We start from the raw sequence: 20,140 nt of genomic DNA on the forward strand, positions 1-20,140 counted from the left end.
GGATCAATAGGGGTTAAAAACGTGGTAGAAAACAGTTTCCTTTTCACAGAGCTGTGTCAAATCAATTCATCACCACAAAGAATAAATAGATTCTTCTGTAAATGATTTGGAACATTGGTAATGGATAAAGACCTAATGGGAATCCTGGTAAAATAGCCTTTAGGGAGCCTGGGAAAATCTGCTTCAGTGAAGTGGCCGGCTCTTGGCCAAAAACCCTGTGAAGATGGAGGAAAAGAGGAGGGGAGGCGCAGACTTCACAGAGATGACAGAAAGTGAGCGGGAGAGACTGGCAGAGAGAAAAGGAGTACAGAAAGGGATGGAGGAATTTGCAGCCGCGGAGGATGTTAAGTTTCACTGTTGAGCATTATCGTGCAAAACCGCAGAGGACTTGAAAGGGCTGATCATAATACTGTTGCTGGCCGGTGATCCAGCACGGTCACAGGCAGCAGCAGCAAGGCACCACTTCCTTCCTATATCGCAGTCCGCTTCAGTGCACACTGCAGCTCCCAGGGGATTTCACATGGCCGCCCTTAAATAAGTTTGGCTTTGATCAAAGTTTAGCTTTGGGATGATCAGTCTGCTTACTGGAGATCAGGGGATCAGGGGGATGAGACCTGGCCTATGAGATCCTGGCAGAGACTCCTCTCCAAAGCTCCAGTGCACTCTTCCAACACCAGATTATGTTGGATAATTAAGGTAATGAACTGGCTAACGTAACAACGCATAATGATCCTTTTTATCCCTGCTCTCTAAAGTGGCCCTTGCAGTTCATTTGGTATATCTCTGTCGGTATCACATGAAAAAAAAACATTTACTATCGATTTTCTGTCTAACCTTTGATGCTTTTGATTGGTGTTAGAGTTCATTTTGAAAAAAAAAAGAACCTCCACATAACCTGTCTTTGTGCAGCAGTACAGAGTTCAAAATTTACAGTATATTTCAGTTGAGAAAGAAAGGCTAAGAAGAGGGTTAAGCCTGTGCATTCGCCTGCACTGGCATGCACCTGAGTGAGCAGCCCGGCCTAGCGTCTCTCAGCAAAGCAGCGCGCTGCTGCAGGCCGGCTTCTCCCGTCAGCCTCCCACCCTATCACTGCACAACTTGTCTGCATGCTCGCTTTTCATTTGAACACATTTTCTAGCCAAAAATTTCACTTCAATCTCACCTCATCTCTCCATACTACATTAACCCCTGGCAATTGCCTTCCAAATGACCCCATTAAGCTGTAATTGCCTCAGCAGGCCTGCTCCCTCGCTTGTAATTCTGTGCAGCGAACCCACCAGACATTCCCCCGGCATTGTTTCATGTTCTGGCTCCCATCAACCAGTTCAGATGCTGAAGACCCCTCCACCCTGCATTTTACCTCCCATCTCCACTCTGTTGTGGCTGGAGATGCGGGTGCTCACCAGCAGCAGTGCCGCTGGCAGCTTCTCCTTCCCTCCACATGTGGGTCCAGACAGGAGACACTGTCGCTTCCTGCTCCAGCAGCAAAATCAGTATCACATTGCACGAGCACTCACTTTCACTGCTAAGCAGCCGATAAAAAAAACACTGTCGTTTTTTGTTACATCAGTCTCTTTCCTTTAACAAAAAAAAAGCCCCCTCAGCGCTCTGTTTGAAACAACGTCATAAAGAGCAGCTTTATGTTTAACCTGAAACGTCTTCCAGCACATCAACTGCTAAATCAGTTGCGGTATAATTTGTAACTTAAAGCTAGTGGGGGGGGTTTCTTCCCTTGTCATTTTAGTTCCTTAAGGTGCAGGGAGTACATCTAGCGGTGTCACCTGCTATGGCTTTCCCAAGCACAACTTCACCTTTGCTGCTCCCAAGAGGGAGCACTTGTCAGGACTGTTCAACTTTTTGACGAAGGCCTCCTCGGATAACTAACGCGCAAATGTGGAAAGGTGGAGAAAGCGTTCCTGACAGTGATGTATTGCAACTAGTTGCAGGTGTCAAAAAGAAGAGCCTCTGCCAGCCATTGGTGTGCATGGACTGTATGCATGCATGCACACATCTGGGCTTCCGTATGTTTTTTTTCTGAACGCGTGTCCCTCTGCACATCAGCAATGTATATATTCGCAGGCGTAAAGCCAGATTTTTGATGTGTGCACATGTGACTTTTTGTGGAGCCAGTAAGCATTTTAGTGCAACCTGGAAAAAAAAAGAGGGGGGGGGGGATTCAAACTAATTATCCGATCACTTCCCAATTTTCCAGCAGGGCTTTTTCTACCAACACTCTTACTGGGTGTTTGCTAGTAAAATCTCAGATCCTGTGTTTGCATTCAAACCCTGCAATGAGGCTTTTGGGTTGACGTATTCAAAAACTGGCTTCCTGCACAAATTCTGTTTATAATAAATATTAAGAGAAAAAAATTTTGGAAAAGTGGGAAGGCATAAACAGAGTGCAGTGATAGTTTTTTTTTTTTTTTTTTTTTTTTTTCCAAACAGAGTCTATATGAATTGAGAATCAGACGCTCACAAGCTTTCTCTATCTGCACAAACCTTCAAAAACGCTTTAGATCATTTCATCCTCTCATTCCCTGTTTATTTAAATTCCCTTTTTTTTTTCTTAAGCAAATGTTCCCAGGAATATCAAGGTGTTTTTGTTGCAAAGCTCTAACTGATCCAGTGGGATTTGCTTCAACAGCCTGTCTCTCCCTCGCCTTTCAACACAAAACTCTGCGCTCCAATCAAAATGAACCACCAGGGACCCCCAATCCCTCCCTCCCCTCTGAGCTATGCCTGCTCCGAGTGCTGTGATAGCAGCCCCTCCGCCATTGATCGCGGAGTTTAGCACAGAGCATGCATGCCACCGTGAGCAGAAAACAAAGACCTCTCTGCCTTTAATAGTGGCGCACACGATTAATGCAGCTAACATCTTCTGTTTCTCTGTGCCCCGAAGAATGAATGAAAAAAAAAGCAATTAAAGAGGTTAACCAGAGACTGCATCGGTTCTCAACTCATCTTTTTCACACAAATCTCTTTTCTTTTTTTATTATTTTTTTATTTCATATATGGATTGATATCTGGCGGGGCGTTCGTGTACTTGCCACAAGAGATAAAGAAACGCATTCATGTCTTACTCATAATTTTGTTCCACGTTGCAAATCTAATTGCACACACTGAATTCAAAAAGGAAACACAGCTTCATTGATCCACCTAACACAGACCAGGAGGATATCATGAATTAGGAATGAGATAAATCACCATTAACCCAAGAATACCCAGCTTGTGGTCGACCACTGGCACTGATCTTTTTTTATTTATTTATTGAAATACTGAGGATAATCCAACCTGGCAAAGCATTTATAAATAAGACTCCTCAATGAATGCAGCATGTGTCTGTTTATTTAATCAGGGGCTGATTTACTTGTGACAGAGAATAAATTCCTCTATTTTCTGTGAGCCTCTATAAAATTGCCATCATTTTTAATTAATTCTTAATTAAAATATATTACACCACAGCTTCTACCCATCTCTCTTGATATTCTAACATAATCAATTCAGAACCATTTACATATCATTAATTAAAAGCTTTCCTCTCTCATCCTTAAAATCATAATGAGGGCCGATTCCTCATTAGTAACCTATAAGGGAGAAAATAACAATACAGGAGAGAATGGATGGCACATTCTACAGTCAGCTCTTTGTCTCAGAGTTTTTCTGTTTTTTCGCCTCTTTTTAACACTTCCAAATTAGTTTTCAGAATTACCCAGTCAATTCTGTGGAGTCAATGAAAACAAGTGGAGCAATACCATCTCATCATAGATTTTTGCTTTTCCCCCTGCTTGGAAAAGTAACACAAAACCAATTAGTGTCATGAAACAGGTTGATTTTGCACAAAATTCTCTTTCAACTTGAGATAACTACGCAGCTCTCAGCAGGAATTACACTAATTAAAACGCCTAGCACCAATAGATATATTTAAAAATATGCTTACTGGTGACTCTTTAGAACAAAAGTTAGAACCAAAAACAGACTTTTCTTTGAAAAAAGAAAAAACTTTCACTGCTTTAATATGAAAAGAAATTACATATTTTTTTATGTATTAGGTCTGCATAATTCAATTTAATTGTAATTCTGTGTGCATCCACAAAAACAAAAGCCATAGTATAATTTATTATCTAAATGCATATATATATCTATCTGTCTTTGTAAGGCAGCTCTTTAAAAAAAAACAAGTCTAATATCGAGTAATGATAGGTATTGTTATGCCGAGGATCAGGCATGTTCTGATTTTTATCACTCGTCTCTCACAGGTGCTCCTGCGTTACTTGTCAGGACTGCATGTCTGGGTTTTCCACATGTCAGATAAAAATCGCTGCACTTGGTGTTTCAGCTGCCTGACAGCAATTTATTTGAATGTTTTGTCACACTGGTGTTGGTGCATTTTGTGTGGGCTGCTCACCGGAATGGCAACAGCTCACAGCCTTCTGACACTCTCCAACACACACACACACCTGCACGCTCTGCTATGAAATCCCACATGCATAATGCACTGCTATTATAGTGTATAATTAAAGGTTTAGTATGTAAAAACCTATATATTGTATTGATAAAAATAGCTGTTCATTTAAATAGCATTCAGTTACAACTCGTAACGCAGGTGACATTATATCATTAACACCCTGTATTCTTTCAGAAAATGTAATTTACACTTCAATGACCACAAATATCACCCCATATGAACCTAAAAATATTTCAGCTGGTTAACAGATCACAAAAAAAGATACTTTTTTAGTTTAACACAAACCGTCCTGTGATTCTGTGAGCTGACATGGAATGTGGAGTAAGTTAATGAAATCCTATCAAAGACAGGAACTCTATTTTTACACCATGATAATTAAAGTACGGCACAGTTATAATTTACAGCCCTCACTTAATTGCATTGGAAAAGTAAAATGGGAGAGGTCCACAGTATGAGAGGAGATTAAATGTGCCTTTGTGCGTGTGTGTGTGTGCGTGTGTGTGTGTCCTCAGTCAGCAAGAGTGAATGCAGAGGAGCTTGGCGTGCATCTAAACAGCAGGATTGTATCTTTCAACATCGCAGAACAAATCAAAGATAAGGTAATGCAATATACACTCTTCTATTTCTCTACCACTGGGCCCTTTGACAAATCGAGTACAATCCAAAATCTCCATAAATCACTATTAAAGACAAGTATATCATCACCGGCGCATATATCTTCCCCAGCCTGACCTGTAGACTAATGAGAAAAGGCCCAGACTATCTTGTCTGATTAATTAATTCAAAATGTCGGCTGTTATTCAAATGTGCGGCTGATGTTATTTGAATAACACTTGACAGCGACGCCTGAAGAAATAATTTCTGGTTTGTGAGGCTGCAGCGGCATTACTGATGATGGCTCATGGAAATGTTAGAAGACAAGGAGTGGTTTTCCCTTCTCCTCCCGCTTGCTCTGCCTCACCTGCTCAGTAACGAGAAGTATTTTGAAATTACTCCAACCCTACACAAACACACACACACACACACACACCAGTGCCTGCACAATTATGACTCTTGTAGTTTTTCCTCTAGTATTTTTTTTTTTTCGCTGTCTTTCCTTTCTCTCTGTGTTTGTATTCCCTCCCCCCGCCAGCCCAGATCTACAGGGCAGCGCTTTGGCTCTGCAAGAGACATGCTGGCAAAGAGGAAGGTCATGGTTTTTACAACTGCTGCTCCCCAACGCTGACAGCCCGCGCTGCCAAAGTGACACACTCTGTTTGGCTTTCCCACGTTCATACAGATCCCCAGCACTCCGTCTCTATCAAAGAGCACACCACACACACACAAATGCGCACACTTCATCAACCTCAGATCTGCTGCTGCTGTCTGCAGCACAACGGTCACGCGTTCGGACGCAATCGCACCACAGATATTCTGTCTTCCTTTTTTTTTGTATTCCCAAAAACTAGAATTTGGTGGTTTTAGAGAAATAGAGGCATCAGTGCACAAACTCGGGAGGCCTTAGGGCAGCACACACCCTTCTATCGCTTCCCTCATCTAGCATGGATTCTAATCAGGGCTGGGGAGATAGAAGACGCTAAGTCATTAAATAAATTAACTCCGTGCTCTCCCTCAGCACCCCTGTGAGGCCTGCTGCGCCCTGCACACTTACAGGGGCTCACCCCCAAGCCGTTCTCCAGTGAGCGTCAACACAAGTTCAAAATAAAACTTCAATATTTGTCACCTTCTCCCAATTTAAACTGAAGGTTTTGACACAAATATGCCAAAAGGTTGGTCATTTTCAGGCAGGGATCAAATAAAAGTTTATATTAGTAAAATATATATATATATATATATATATATATCCCAAGTGTGAAGTTTCGTGGGGACACAACTAACAAAAGGTTTTTTTTGGGGGGTGGGAGTCTGAGCAGCCTGCTGCCATTCATCAAGAGGAAGCAACCGCGGTGACGAGCGGTAAGAGAGCTCAGTGTCGGCTCGGATCACTGACACAAACAATCAAAGCTGACACAGTCTCCGCATAGCACCTGCCACTCCGGCAACACAAATAGATCAATATGAGGAGAGCTCATTCGCTGTTTAAAACTCATATCCTTGCACCCACATCATCTTCCAGAGCACTGTGATGTAAAAAGTGCACGCTGAATACATATCAATCACCCTGACAGAGGAAATGCTTATCTGAGGAGCCAACGTGAGGCAAATACACCGTGTCAGCAAAATGTTCGTTGTCAAAACTTGCCATTTGAATTTTCGAGCGCATTGTGCGGAGACAAATGCCCTTACAAATCCCTTACATTGCAATTCATATCACTTTAATGCACACTTTAATTCTCCATTACTTAGAGGGGAAGTACCTGGAAGAGTGGAAACGCATTAGAGAAAGTAAGAAATGAACAGAAGGGTCTGGGGATCTCACTAGCACACCAAATTAAATATTCATGCGTCTCCTCCTAGGACACAACAGATACAGATCATTATGGCAACACCACCATTTTGTTCACACGTTCCAATCGATGCAAGTGCATGAAAATCCTGCAGGAAAACAAGGCGCCACCTGAAAGCGACACGTTGCAGACATTAGAGGTGCTCCTTTTGAGTTCAGACAATCCCTATGAATATTCATTATTAGGGTTATATTCAGCCTTCTAATTATTGCTGTTGAAATTGCAATCAGTCGGGGGAATCTTTTGGCAAGGACGTGTGTGTTTGCGTCCCGTCTTGAGGCGCATGCCGCTGGACACACAAGCTCACGACTTCTGTGGATCATTCCAAAATTCATTACAGGCAATCAACCCTTTTCTGCCGCCTGCTTGAGGAGAAATGTGGAGAAGAATAGCAGAAATGCAGTTCTGTACTCTGTATGACCTCTAATTTCAGAAGAGAGAGAAACCAGCCTGTTTTTTTTTTGTTTTTTTGTTTTTTTATGGGTTTCAATCAACATCAAAGAGGAGCAAAAAGGAGGGACAGCGTTCCCCTGCTCGCCGTCATTAATCATAGCTTTTCTGGGAGCAAGTGCATATTAATTTCTGTCATCCCAAACATCATTTGGTATTGTTATGCCACGGCTTAGTCCTCATTCACCAGCAGCCGTCAAGCGTTCCTCCTGGTTTGAGGGAAGACAGGGCCTGTGTGGCTGTGTTTCAGAGCAAGAGGCCTTTATCCCTGGGGCTCTGACACCAATTAAGCCATTTCACCGAGACACGAAAACAGGCCCCGCCGTTTCACTGTAACATGAGCCAGCACCTAGCTGCTGGCCCCTCGCCACCATTCCATTACTTGAGACACAAAGATGAACTTCGGCGACTTAAGAAAACAAAAAGACGCTCTGCACTGCAAATGGTTGTGCTTAGCTAACCCCTGGCTAAATTACAGAGGGGGGGGTTTAAGTGTTCGCCCCTGGAACCCCAGCAGCAGCAAACTGCTTTCCCAGTTTGATAAATAAAATCTTAAATCGGCTCATAGAGAATATTTTTGGAAATCAAACGCACTTCCAAAAAAAGATGATATTCGTGCCACAATGGATGAGAGAGGCGCTCGGATTGCACTTCCTTTAAGATCTTCTTTTTCTCAGCGTTGCCTCTTAGCAGGCAGCAGAGTGTAGCTTGTCTTTAGGCTACAGCAGACTAATGTGAGGTTTGTTATGAATTAAATATTAGAAATCTTAACACAGCAGCCAATAAGAATTATTTGCCTTATTAAAGCAGCAGAAGACGCTGATTAAAATTTCATTGCATTGCAGTCTTTTTCCCATTTCTGCCGTCAATATATCATTGTAATGTATGAAACATGGAACAATAGCATCTGGAACAATGGGAAGAGCAGCTCAGATTTCAAGCTTACCAGTGAAGGCAAAGACAGCACAGATTTACTTTTAAAGTCACGGGCAAATAATCGCACCTGTGTCATTTACGTTTTAAGAGGAATTTTTCAGGTTACGAGCTACAGGCTGAAGCTGACGACAAAAGTCAGAGCTGGATTTGTTCTCCAAAAAGTACAGTTCCAACCCCTGTTAAGGGTAAAATATATTTGATTTAAGTAAATCTGTGATAAAGAAATGGTCCAAAAGCAGCAAATGTGAAAAACATGTTTGCAGAGTTATTGCACTTAGAAATGATGAGTTTTGTACATGAAGAAATATTTTCCATAGTGTATATTAAGAAAAACTTGTTGTTGAATACTAATAGACCTAAAATAGTCATTAATAGGGAAATACGTTGACACAATAATAAATATTATTTAAAATAAAGGAAAGTTTATGCTAAAAAGGTCTAAAATTTTGATTTCAGCGAAAATTTAAAGCTGAGTAACTGAAAATCAGAACAAACATGTAATCAGTTTACACTAAAGGAAAGTAATTCAAATTTTATACATCCATTCAGATTCCCTAGTAAGTAAATTAAAACAAAAAATTCATTAAAAATGTGAAAATTTTCACTTGAATTTCACAAACTTTCTAGAAAAACAAGATGTTTTATTGATAAAGTACATCCTATGAGATAGAAGAAAAAGAAATTTCTTGCTAACTAGGCGACATGACAGGCTCCAACACTTCTTTTCCATGTGCACTATTTATATCTAGCGTTTCTCTAAACTGACACAAAAGGGCAAACGCTTTCCACAGATAATCAGAATTTGATCCACCTTTCTTCCGTCTCCATCTGGTTTGTATTTTTACATCCAGCCCCGAACGAACAGACGCCTCAAACAGTGTGAGGGGCATGCGAGGAGTCTCCAGCAGACGCACTTCTGCCTGTAAACTAATTTCAATCAATCCTTCCTTTTTGCATCCAAAGCAGCCTCTGCTGGCTGCCACCGCCTGAAGATAACTATTTCACCACCTCTGTCATGCCTAATTAACAACTCAGATGTACAATTCAGAAATTTCGCAATTAACCTACTAAAATATTGTTGGAGGATGCTAATTGTTATGCCAGTTGCCATAAAGACTCATTTGCATAACGTATGTGCAAAAAACAATTATGAGCTGTTGATCGCACAGGAGCCTGCAGAAAATGCTTGGAGCGATGGAGGGGGAGAGCGGGGGGACGTGCGCTCGCAGATGGAGGGACAGCGCCGGATCATTGTGCAAAAAAAAAAAAAAAAAAAGTGATTTGAGGAGCGGTGCGTGCAGATACAAGCCCAGCGCTGCAGAGACATCTATCCCCACAGCGCTAAAGCGTTTACCCTCACAAATGAAACTGATATGTATACGCTTGTTATTTTCCCTCTGTCCTCTTTGTCCTGCTTTTCCTTCTTTTCATCCCGGCTGATAGGGAAATGGTGGGTATTTGGTAGCTACTTAGATAATAGCCACATCTTCCCCGGTTCCCCTTGTGCTTTGAGGGAAGAAGCAGCGGCCCTGCCATTGAGCCAGTCAGGAACCCAGCTGTGCACGACCCACTCGGCACAACGCTATCTAGTCACTGCAGCCGCATCGCTGAGGCTGCCTGAGACAAAAAGCAGCCAAAGTCAATTGTCTCTGCTGCTGAATAGCTTTCTGTTCTCTGTCATGCATTTACTGGGGCTTTTTCAGGATAAAAGAAAAAAAAGCCCCTATTAAGGTGGGAAAAAAAGAAAATGTGTTTTTTTTTCTAAACTGCCTTCAATAGCAGGCATTTTAGTTTTACTCCAATGATAATACAATTAATAAATACTAATCAGAAAGCGAAGGCTCATTAGCTTTGTCAGGGATTATTTAAATCAATGTTCCCCTTAGATTTAGAAATTGCTTACGTTCTCAGTTCTAACTCTATTTAAGCCAGGTAATGCTTTTAGTCTGCCTTGCATGTGGTTAATTGCTGGCTCATCCTGGACTGTATTTAGAAAGCCCGTCTTCTTAGAGCTGAACATAACACATTACAAAGGCAAACAAACAAAAACACAAACAAGTATGAGTGGCTTGTTTTTAAGCCAAGTGTTAAGAGACACCGGTTTGAGATGAGTCTAGTCCCTCCCTAATCCACTGCTTCAAACACTGCATTTATCAGCCTAAATCTGCCACGTTCCCTCCCTCCTCTACCTCTCCAGACCACCCGTTTCTGAATCTGATGAGTCAAAGGTCAGGAAAACAACAAGTCAATAGCAGAAGAAGCGCCTTGCAGCTGAGAGAGCTGTGGAGAGGGGTAAGCCTCTCTGTAGCACTCCAAGATTTAGCCTGTAATAGTTTTCTGTAATCTCTTTCTATTGATTAAACCTCACATCAAAGAAGAGTCTTGCTACAGAATCTCTCTGTTCCTGGTCAGAAATACCATATGGAGGTAATCTTTCACCTTTGTTATTCTTGCCGCTGCTGCTGCTGCTGCTGCTGCTGTGAACCTCCTTCTGTAGAAGAATACACGGGAGAAGCCAGCAGGGGTGAAGCAAAAGCGCCACCGAGGAGAAGTGACTCAATCGCAACCAGTCCTCTCTTTTTACTTGCATCCTTACAATATCTGCACATATGTTTTTGCTGACATTTAGGAAAATTATATTCCAATAAATGTATCTTATTTATCTCACAGTGGAGGACAAAGAACGACAGGTTTGGCTTTTCTGAATGTAAAAATGAGAACGTTTCAGAGGATGCTGGGGGTGATGGGGATGCTCCTGCTAAAAACACTCAATTTAGTGACAAGCAAATGACTTTATGCTGCCACTTAATCTCATTTTTTGCATAATGCTTTCTAATTAGCATATCAAAGTGAATTAATACTTTTAAAGGCATTAGTGATGCAGAAATCTGCTGCAGCTCTACAACAACAGTCAGACTCCCATAAAGTTCTGAACACCCCCACAAATCGTCAAAAAGTCTTTTTTTTTATCTAGCTAAAACCTTACCAAAAGAGTCAATAATTACAATTTAGATTAAAACTCTCTTCGCTATGAATTAGTTAGGCTTTATTTTTATCTGACAATATTTCCCGATCAGATGATGCATGCGCGCCGTGACAACACTGACGGCTCCTGGACCACTTTCAGATTAAAAGTCTCTTTTCAGCCAGAGCCGAAAAAGACGCTGCAGTCCAGAGTGTCATGTGAGCAGAAAATGAAAGGGCCAGAGAAGCGCTGTGAACGCTGCCACAGGACTCAATGAAAGAGTCAGTGTGCTGCTGCAAAAGCAGGCTGGTCAACAAGGCCAGCAGACCAGCTGAGCTCTGTCAGTGGCTAAGAGGGGGAGGCTGTGACTCCACACCCCAGGTTAACCATGCACACACATACACACACACACACACACACATGCATGCACAAACCTGTTCTCCTTTCTTGTCCATCTTTTAATCTTTTTTGCACAATGTAAACATTAAATCTAAAATTTGATATATTTTTTTCTATTGTTTCTCACAAAAAATAAATTATATAGACATAAATGATTCCCTTCCATTTTTACATTAAATTTATTTTATAAGATTAGACTCACTACAGTATGAAATTATGACATAACTTTTTTTTTTTTTTTAATGAGGTTGACAATCGAGATGCAGCAATGTTTTGCTGCAGAAAGAACTTTTTTTTGTTTTGTAACTGTACATATGGGATTTATATTTTGGGGTTTTCAACCTCTACATCCTCCATTGTTTAAGCGCAACAGGAACACAATCCCTCCACAGCAGTGTGCTACAGTGAGAACGCAGAGCCTGTCCCTGTGGACGCCACCTGTGTTGAGGAAGTTCATAAAGTTTTATGATCTCTCACAAGCTAATTTGCTCATAAACTCCTCAAAGGGTGAGAAAGAAAAAAAACACTGTGCACATTTTTTTTTAAATTTCTAGTTTTTCCTTGACAGAAGACTAGTAAAATACACACTTGTTAAAGAATATTTATGGTTAGAAATTATTTAAATGTGCTTATAGGTTTTCTTGTTTCACATAAATATCAGGTATTTGATGAAGTCTGTGCAAATTTGTATGATCATTTTATTGTAGCTTTATTCATAACTGTCTACAGTTTTTCTACATCATTAACACTTTAATATTGTAAATACAGTGGTATTCATTTAAATAAAGGACCGTTTTTTTCTTAAAATAAGTCAGTAAAATGTGAACTGTAATTTACTTGCCATTCATAAAGCAAATACGCCAGCAGCAATTTTTTTCCATAATTTTTAAAAACTCAAATTTCCATCAATCAATATTTGTTTCTGTTCTTTAATTTGCATTTATCCACACTGTTGTTCATGTCCCCGTTTCCATAACAGATTATGTGCCTATATAGTCTCCTTAAAATGCATAGCAATTGTCATGTTAGAAAGCATGAATTCTGTGTGATCTTTAGTTGTGTAGAGCATATGCTGCGGGATTTCCCCATCCTATTCTGTGCCAGCGTGATGAGGCTGAATGAAGGAGCGTGCTTTCTGTTTAAATCCAAGCAACCAGTGCTGGATAACAAGACTTTAGCAGGAACAAAAGCGTCTTCAGGGGAAACACAATCTACCTGCTGTACTGTGCAAGCAGTGGCCTTTCCTCACGGCACAATGGCATGTTTTTGTTTTTTGCTAGTTTGGTTTGCTTTGTTTTGGTTTTGGGTTTTTTTTAAACCAGAAGATGATGGATTCATTTGGGCGGAAATTCTGTGTAACTTGGATGAAGGATGTCATTAGATTACTGGGAGATGCAATAAAATGCATGTTCTACTAGTTGTTGGTTTTTTTTTTTCTTTTAACTTCTGCATGTGTTTTTGGTCTTACCTGTCTTTTCTTTGATTTCACAGAGAACGCTGAAGAGTGCTGGTTTCATTCTGTGACAGTTCAGTCCATGTTTCCTGTTTCAGTATAAGACAAAAAATAAAATACTGAAATAAGTTCACTGATAAGCGACATGTAAGAAAGAAAACAAGCACTGATGACTTCAAAAATGATTTTTTTTAACTTCAGATGATCTTTTCTGTCAAAAAAATATAGGGGGTTTGAAACTATTTGCAGATGTAAATGCATTTTTAAAACAAGTGAACTCAAAGTTTCTGCAACTTAAAACGCAGCCACTTTGGATTTTATTTTTCTGTGCCAATTTTGCCATCAACAAGCTACACCTCCACATCTTTCCAGCCACTTCAGCCTATTGTTACGCACATTGCAGTCAAAGTAAACCGGGCCACATGATTACATTGTTGCAGCTGGGGACTATTTTTGTGGACAGTCAATGGAATAAATCATAGAAATCAACCAACTTTGCTTGCGCCTCGTCCAGACTTTGATCAGTTATGGTCATTATTTGATGCAGAATGTCACCGATGTCCTGCTTCCGTCCGTCTCCGTCTGTCCCATCGTGTCCATGTGGAGGCGGCAGTGCCATGCCTCCTTGCACCGAGTGGCCGGCCAGACTAACACCGCCGATCGACTGCATGATCCGGGCTTGATCGTCCATAGTAGCCGCTAAAGAGTCTGTGCACTGAGCCACACAAATTGAAAAACTCATATACGAAATCGGCTATAGCATATGCCGCAAGCAGAAAGGATGGACGACTGATTGTCCGGCCAAAATAAAAGCACAGATGTCCCCCTTTTTGGCTTATTTGTCGGTCTCACTACTAAATGGGGGATGTTTTTGTTTTTGTTTGTTTTTCTGAGGCGTAAAAATGTGTCCAAGTTGTCGGCGTCGTCTCGCTGCTTTACGCGCGGTCCAAAGTGCCAAAACGCGCAGCTCTATTTGGGAGAAAACACATGAATCTTTCTTCTTCCGAAAACTTCTTTGTCAAAATTGACGGTCCATCATATCCAGTCCTCGCAGCAGTCTTTTTCTTTTTCCACCTCTTGCTCTGATTTGACCGGCGGTGTTGACAGAAACGCTCCTTAGTGACCTCTCATTTATTTAGCGCTCTTCACCAGATTCCCGGCACATTTCCTCTTGAAGATGCCAAAAAAAAATTAAAATAAAAATTTAAAAATATCCTCCTGCTGAACAACAACAAAAAAATATCCAAATGTGGAAACAGACCAAAGAAATCTCGGCAGGTGTTGCCAGCAAAATGCGCGGAATGTTTCCAGCGACAATTGTCAAATGTAAAAAAAAATAAAAATAAAAAATAAAAAAAACAATCTGTAGCACAAAGGTGTCCAAATGTTCCTATAAAAATATGAAATCTTAACCAAAAAAAGTTGGAAGATTTCTGGTTAAGGAAATAAAGCAGCAACAACGACAAGAAATTAATTAGGATTGTGTATTAAGACGATGCGCAAAAAATATCTTGCCCTGCTGAAATTTATGAGCTGCAGCCTCTGCCTGTGTGTTTTATGTGTTTGATGGCAGCGGTAGTGAGCGATTGACAGTGTGCCAATGCCACTCACTCAGTGCAGACGTGTCAGAGCAGGCTACAATGGTAGGGGAAAAAAAAGACAAAATACGAAATGAAAATGCACGCTCCGCCCTGCAGAGGAGGGGTCTATGTTGTTGTCACTTCTCGCCTGAGCCCCAAAACACAAAATGTTAGGAGCTAGTACTTAGGATGGTGATTAGAATGATAGAAGAACGGCAGAGTCCCCTCTGTCTTTCTTGCAGCGGCGGCGGGGTGTCCTCGTTTCCGTGACGCGTGCACGTGCAGCTATGTGCATTATCTCCAACAATAATAAAGATTTAGCCCCCACACCGCAGGCAAATTCATGGGAGTTTTATACAGTTTGATGTGGCATAGTCGCTCTTCAAGCCTCGGTTCAAGCCATGCGAGCGGCAGACATGTTTATATTATTGGAAGTAAAGCTCACTGGCCAATCAAAGGCGAGAACAGCAGAGAGTGACGGGCCCTCTGTCCAATTGGCGGAGGATACAAGCTGCCAAACGCCCTCCCACTTCGTGTGTCAGTCTTGCTAAAACATGGGAACTTGTGATTGGCCGTTGCTACGCGTGACGTCGACTGAACGAAGCGGGCGGCGCTCGCGCTGGGTGCTCCTCCGCAGTTGCTATGGCAGCAGACAAGTTGTTGAGCTGGATACAAGGCAACAAAAATGCTCCTCTACAGTGAGAGTTTAGCACGGATTCACGAAAAGAATTAAGTAGTAAGATGGAAAAAATGAGGTGTGGACTTTTTTAGGGTTATTTGATAGTACTCTGAGGCTTTTTACAGCTCTAAATTATAATTTACTGGTTTGGTCCTTACAGAAACTAATACTATTTTAGTTAATGTTTAATTTAGACAGGAATCTTCGAAATAAAAATACAAATAAAACAAACAAATAAATAAATAAAGTAAAAGTAAAAGCCTTCTAAATAACAATTCTGCATTGGTCCTTAAACAAGTGAATACTATTTTAATTTATGTTTAATTCAGACAAAAATATATCTTAAAAAAACAAACAAAAAAAAACACAAAAAATAATTAAAAAAAACATTAAAACACCCTTTTAATTCCAATTCTTCTTTGGTCCTTACATAGACTAATTCTATTTTACTTTTATTTTTAATTTAGATGGGAATATAACAAAAAAGAAAAGAAAAGAAAAACACTACTACATATGTCTCGCCAGTGAAAGTGTTGTGGAGTGATTCCTCTTTAAATGAAGCATCACAGTAAACTTCGTGGTTTTCTATTCCTAGACTTATTTTCATATTAATATCTTTGCAAACAGAAACAGAAGAAAAACACCTACAATCATGCATTATTTCTCGCAAAGAAAAGTGCATTTTATAAAAGTCAAACTGGACTGTCTACACCTCACCCAGTTTTAAAATGTGAATTCTGATCATTTGTGACTTTTTGAAGTTACTCAGCGATGAACAGAGGTAATTAGAGTTCAGAGAGAATTTGTTCTTTATTTGTGGAAATGTGAAAAAAGTAAAATACCTACACTCAAGCTCAAAACTGCAGGAAAAAAAAAACAAAAAAATGAATGGGATTTTAACACCTCACTGCACAACCTTTATCTCCCAAAACTTAGTTTATTCAAATTTTAACATTTTTATATATATTTTTTACTTTAAATGTTCAGAGAGATAAATAAAAATATTTCAATGTCTGAGTATGCAACAATTTATTTAATTTTTACAAAAATATTAGGTTAAATATACCAGGAAAATCATTGAATATAGCATCAGTTTACTCCAGATTGTATTCATTAAAAATATTTTTTTAACAACAATCCTACATCTCTGTTTATACCCAAATCAAACTCCAATTCAAATTAATATAACTAGCATCTGCTTGCTTCTTCTCAAACATGATCTACATTATTTTTTGTGTTATATTGAAGTTATTTTTGTCGTTAAGTGTTGATCCTTAATGATTATTATTTATACGTTCAGCATATTGTTTGTAAATTTAATTTAAAAAAAACCTTCACTATATGCTTTTTATGTTGTTTCATCAATACTCCAATGAGCTTCATAATTTCTTTGAGAATTTTTTTTTTTTGTGTGTGTGTTCTTCCCCCTAGTTTATATTTATGAATCTGATTTCAATGACTAAAACAGTACTTTGAATCTGATTAGGAATATAACATTTTCTGTCAGTTGAGGAAACCAAAAAAAGACATCTTGAAGATATCTAAAACTATTGCAGAGTACTGTTGGAGGAATTTTACAGTGAATTCAAAAACCAGATCTTAGCAGCAGAATGACAGCATTATGTGTGAGGATGTAACTTCTGCTAGAAAACCGTAGAACTTTGACTAAATCCAAAGCTAAAAACCAGGATGTCACTGTCGGCTTCCGAAAAAAGGGAAAAAATTCTCACTACATTTTTTCGTATGTTTCTACTCATTTGTTTGACCTTGAAATACAGGAGCAACACACTCTTGAGTTTAGTGAATGGGAGTCCCAGGACTACTGCATTTATCATTGAAATACTGAGCTGTCAAGTCACACTACATACCTGTCAAGAAGGGCTCAAAGGTACAGCTCCGGTTCCTCTCCTCTCTTGCAGTGCATGATTCTTCATTGCATTGCATAGCAGGCCCATTCACCGTTGTTTTCAGCCATATGTCAACATAATTCATTTCCGTATGTGACAGTTCCTTACAGTAAGACGCTGTCAGAGAGCTGGTTCACAAAACCGTTTAAACAGCCAAGAGTTTCTTTAAGCTGGTGCTTTAGAATCACACTAGTGTTTAGAAAAAGTTAGACTAATGATAAAAGCCATCTTATTTAACTCTATTGGATCACAATTTAATATGTTGTTCCCCTAATGTGAAGTATGTTGCATAAAATGACCTCATATTTTTACAAATGAGCCGGCTGAGGCAAAGGAACGAGCACCTATGAGTGTAGAGACAACACTTTGTCAACATGCTTCTCATTGTGACATCTGAAAAGACCCACAGGTGCTGTAGAAAGTGACTGTGTTGTCATATTTCATTTAGGCATCCTTCTGCAAAGCTGTAATTGCCTAATTAGCTTGTTAATTAGGAGATTAGCATTTACTGATAGAGTGGCTTGCTCTGTTGTGATGAGAGTAATACAGATTAAGTGAGAAGTTATGGGTGCATGAGTTCACAATTTTTGTCGTCCAAAAAGGGTCACAAATCATTAGAATATGGGTGAAATTCCAGCGTGTCTCATGTGTGAGGATGGGGTTTTCCTTGCCTTTAAACTTATTTGTCGGGGGGAATGGTGCTGAGCACGGTGACAGAATGTAGAGGGCAGCCTGTCACGCTGCTGCAACAACACGCATCCTGGTCTGAGCTTCACCTATATGATCCTGTTGTATAGGAAGGGTGGAGGAACTGAGTGGATATGAGTCAGAAGATTTACTTTATTTACGTTTTAATATTTGTTGCTATCATGTGTGTATCGTTGTCTCAAAAAGGCAAACAAAATTGCAGGGAAATCATGTGACTTGTATTAAATCATTTCCTTGGTTTCCAGCTTTAAAATAATAAAGCAAAATGAAGATTAAAGATCACAAGAGCTGATTATAGGCATTCATTTTTATAGAAAAGCATTTTATTATAATATTTTATTGTGTACCGAAGAACTCCCAGTGTTGGGAGGTGTTTATTTTATATACTTAATCATGCAAACCTTTTCTTTGCCTGAAAAAGCAAACTTGGAGTAAGATGAACTAAAAAAAGAAAAAAAAGGAAATGTTTTTTTGACACATCACAAATTATTAAAACTTGTAAAGACAAAACCCCTTATGTGGTCAGGAGTTAAAGTTGTTCTCATGACATTAAATGTTGCAAGTATTTGCATAAAGGATTTGTTCAGTTATTTTTTCGTACTTTCACGTTTGTGCACTTTCTTATGAAACAGTCTTAAGCAATTCCATTAGTGTGAAGTTTGCTTTTTAAAACCAAATGATTCTGTTTTAATGTGGTATTGGTTAATACAGTAAAAGAAAAAAGTATGATGGTAAATTTTGTCTTTTTTTTGCAAAGGAATTGAGGGTTTTTTCTCACCCAGGCAAAAGAAAATCAAATTTTAACTAGTAATACTTCTCTAAATGTATAGCCAAACTCAGATATTGTTTTAGACACTATTGTTGTTTTATGGTAACACAGTCTTAAGAATAATAGAATTCTTGAATTTTTTTCTGACATGGATTTTCCTTCCACTTCTCTAGGTCATTGCACCAAAAATGTCAACCTTGTCTTTTCTTTTCAGGCTAAACCCTACAGACTTTAGAGATAACTGATCCTTCTCAAACAATATTCTATTTATCAATGATCCAAATGTCTTCTCTGCAGATTTAATGGGGCTTGGTAAAACAGATGCAATGTCCACATGTAGGAGTTGCAGTATACAAAGAGCATATTTTATGGGAAATTACAGAAGGGTTTTCCAAACTGTGCTTCAAACATGACCAAAAAAGGTGTGCCATCATATAGGGTCACCTGACCTTCTCAGGGAGCTCTGCTTCAGATGGAAAATGTTTCTTTGTCAGTTTTGTTTAAAACATTTTCTTATGTAGATATCAACACTGTGAGAAAGAAAAAATGATTTCATACCCCAAAGTTTCAACCCTGTCCCCCTGTACTCCATGTTGAAACTGGACCGCATGGTTGATAAATCTCATATATAAATCCTAAGGAGCCACTCAGTCTCCCGCCATCTGACCATGACCCCTACAGGCACCTTCTTCCTGTGTATAACGACAAAAAGAAATGCAAAGACCCGTAAAAAGTCAACCTTTTGATAAAGTTTTAAACTCAAGAGAACTATATTTAAGGAATCCGCTTCTTTAGTAAGTCAAGACAGATGTGAGAGATCAGGAGCAGGCACTAAGCAGGAGGGGAAGGTGAGAGGTACATAGCTATACAGCTCACAGCGATCAATCATACTACTTGTCCTCCCTCGACTCTGGCTGTTACTGTCTCTAGTGAATGCTCCTCTCTCTTTGCTTAAAATTATTACACAGGCCATAAACCCGGAGAGGTGAGTGTCCTGCTAATGTGGGTACATGTAGTGGCTGCGGTAACCTTTAAGATTGGCCAGCATGTTGCAGTGACTGGGACATGGGCCATATATTCCTGTCAATAGCATAACCAGGGATTGACTTGAGGAGACACTTTATGGGCCTACATTTTAATTGACATTAAAGCTGCAGGTCTAATTGATTCCAAGCATCTGGACACAAGCATTTCTGAGGTGAGATCATTTTGTTTAACAAAAACTGTAAGAGGACACCAATGAAGAGGGTCCTCTGCTGTACCTCTGACACTGGTGTGGATTTCTTGCTAGAAAATTGGTAAACAAACGTAGCATTTGTCCATAAATATCAAATGATGCGCACTAAAATTGTTTAGTATCGATTTCCCACAGCGCGGAATCT

General features: G+C 39.7%; 1 protein-coding gene across 12 annotated transcripts in view; it reads right to left on the minus strand.

Moving 5' to 3' along the window:
- The window catches only part of pbx3b (pre-B-cell leukemia homeobox 3b), a 58,865-nt gene extending 43,766 nt beyond the window's left edge, over nucleotides 1–15,099 (minus strand). For 6 of the 12 annotated variants that reach the window (XM_078952201.1, XM_020706109.3, XM_020706104.3 and 3 more), the window contains exons 1-2: nucleotides 13,610–15,085; nucleotides 13,131–13,210 (exon numbers count right to left, since the gene is read on the minus strand). In XM_078952201.1, coding sequence (XP_078808327.1) covers nucleotides 13,131–13,210; nucleotides 13,610–13,857 — 328 coding nt within the window. In that variant the 5' untranslated portion in view covers nucleotides 13,858–15,085. Of the gene's footprint in view, nucleotides 1–13,130; nucleotides 13,211–13,609 lie in introns of all 12 variants that reach the window. The other 6 variants (XM_020706113.3, XM_020706105.3, XM_078952202.1 and 3 more) reach the window with 2 other exon arrangements.
- Between the last annotated feature and the right edge of the window lie 5,041 nt (nucleotides 15,100–20,140).

The sequence above is a fragment of the Oryzias latipes genome, chromosome 9 (genome assembly GCF_053564925.1).
Source record: "Oryzias latipes strain Hd-rR chromosome 9, Olatipes_Hd-rR_3.1".
Lineage (NCBI taxonomy): Eukaryota > Metazoa > Chordata > Actinopteri > Beloniformes > Adrianichthyidae > Oryzias > Oryzias latipes.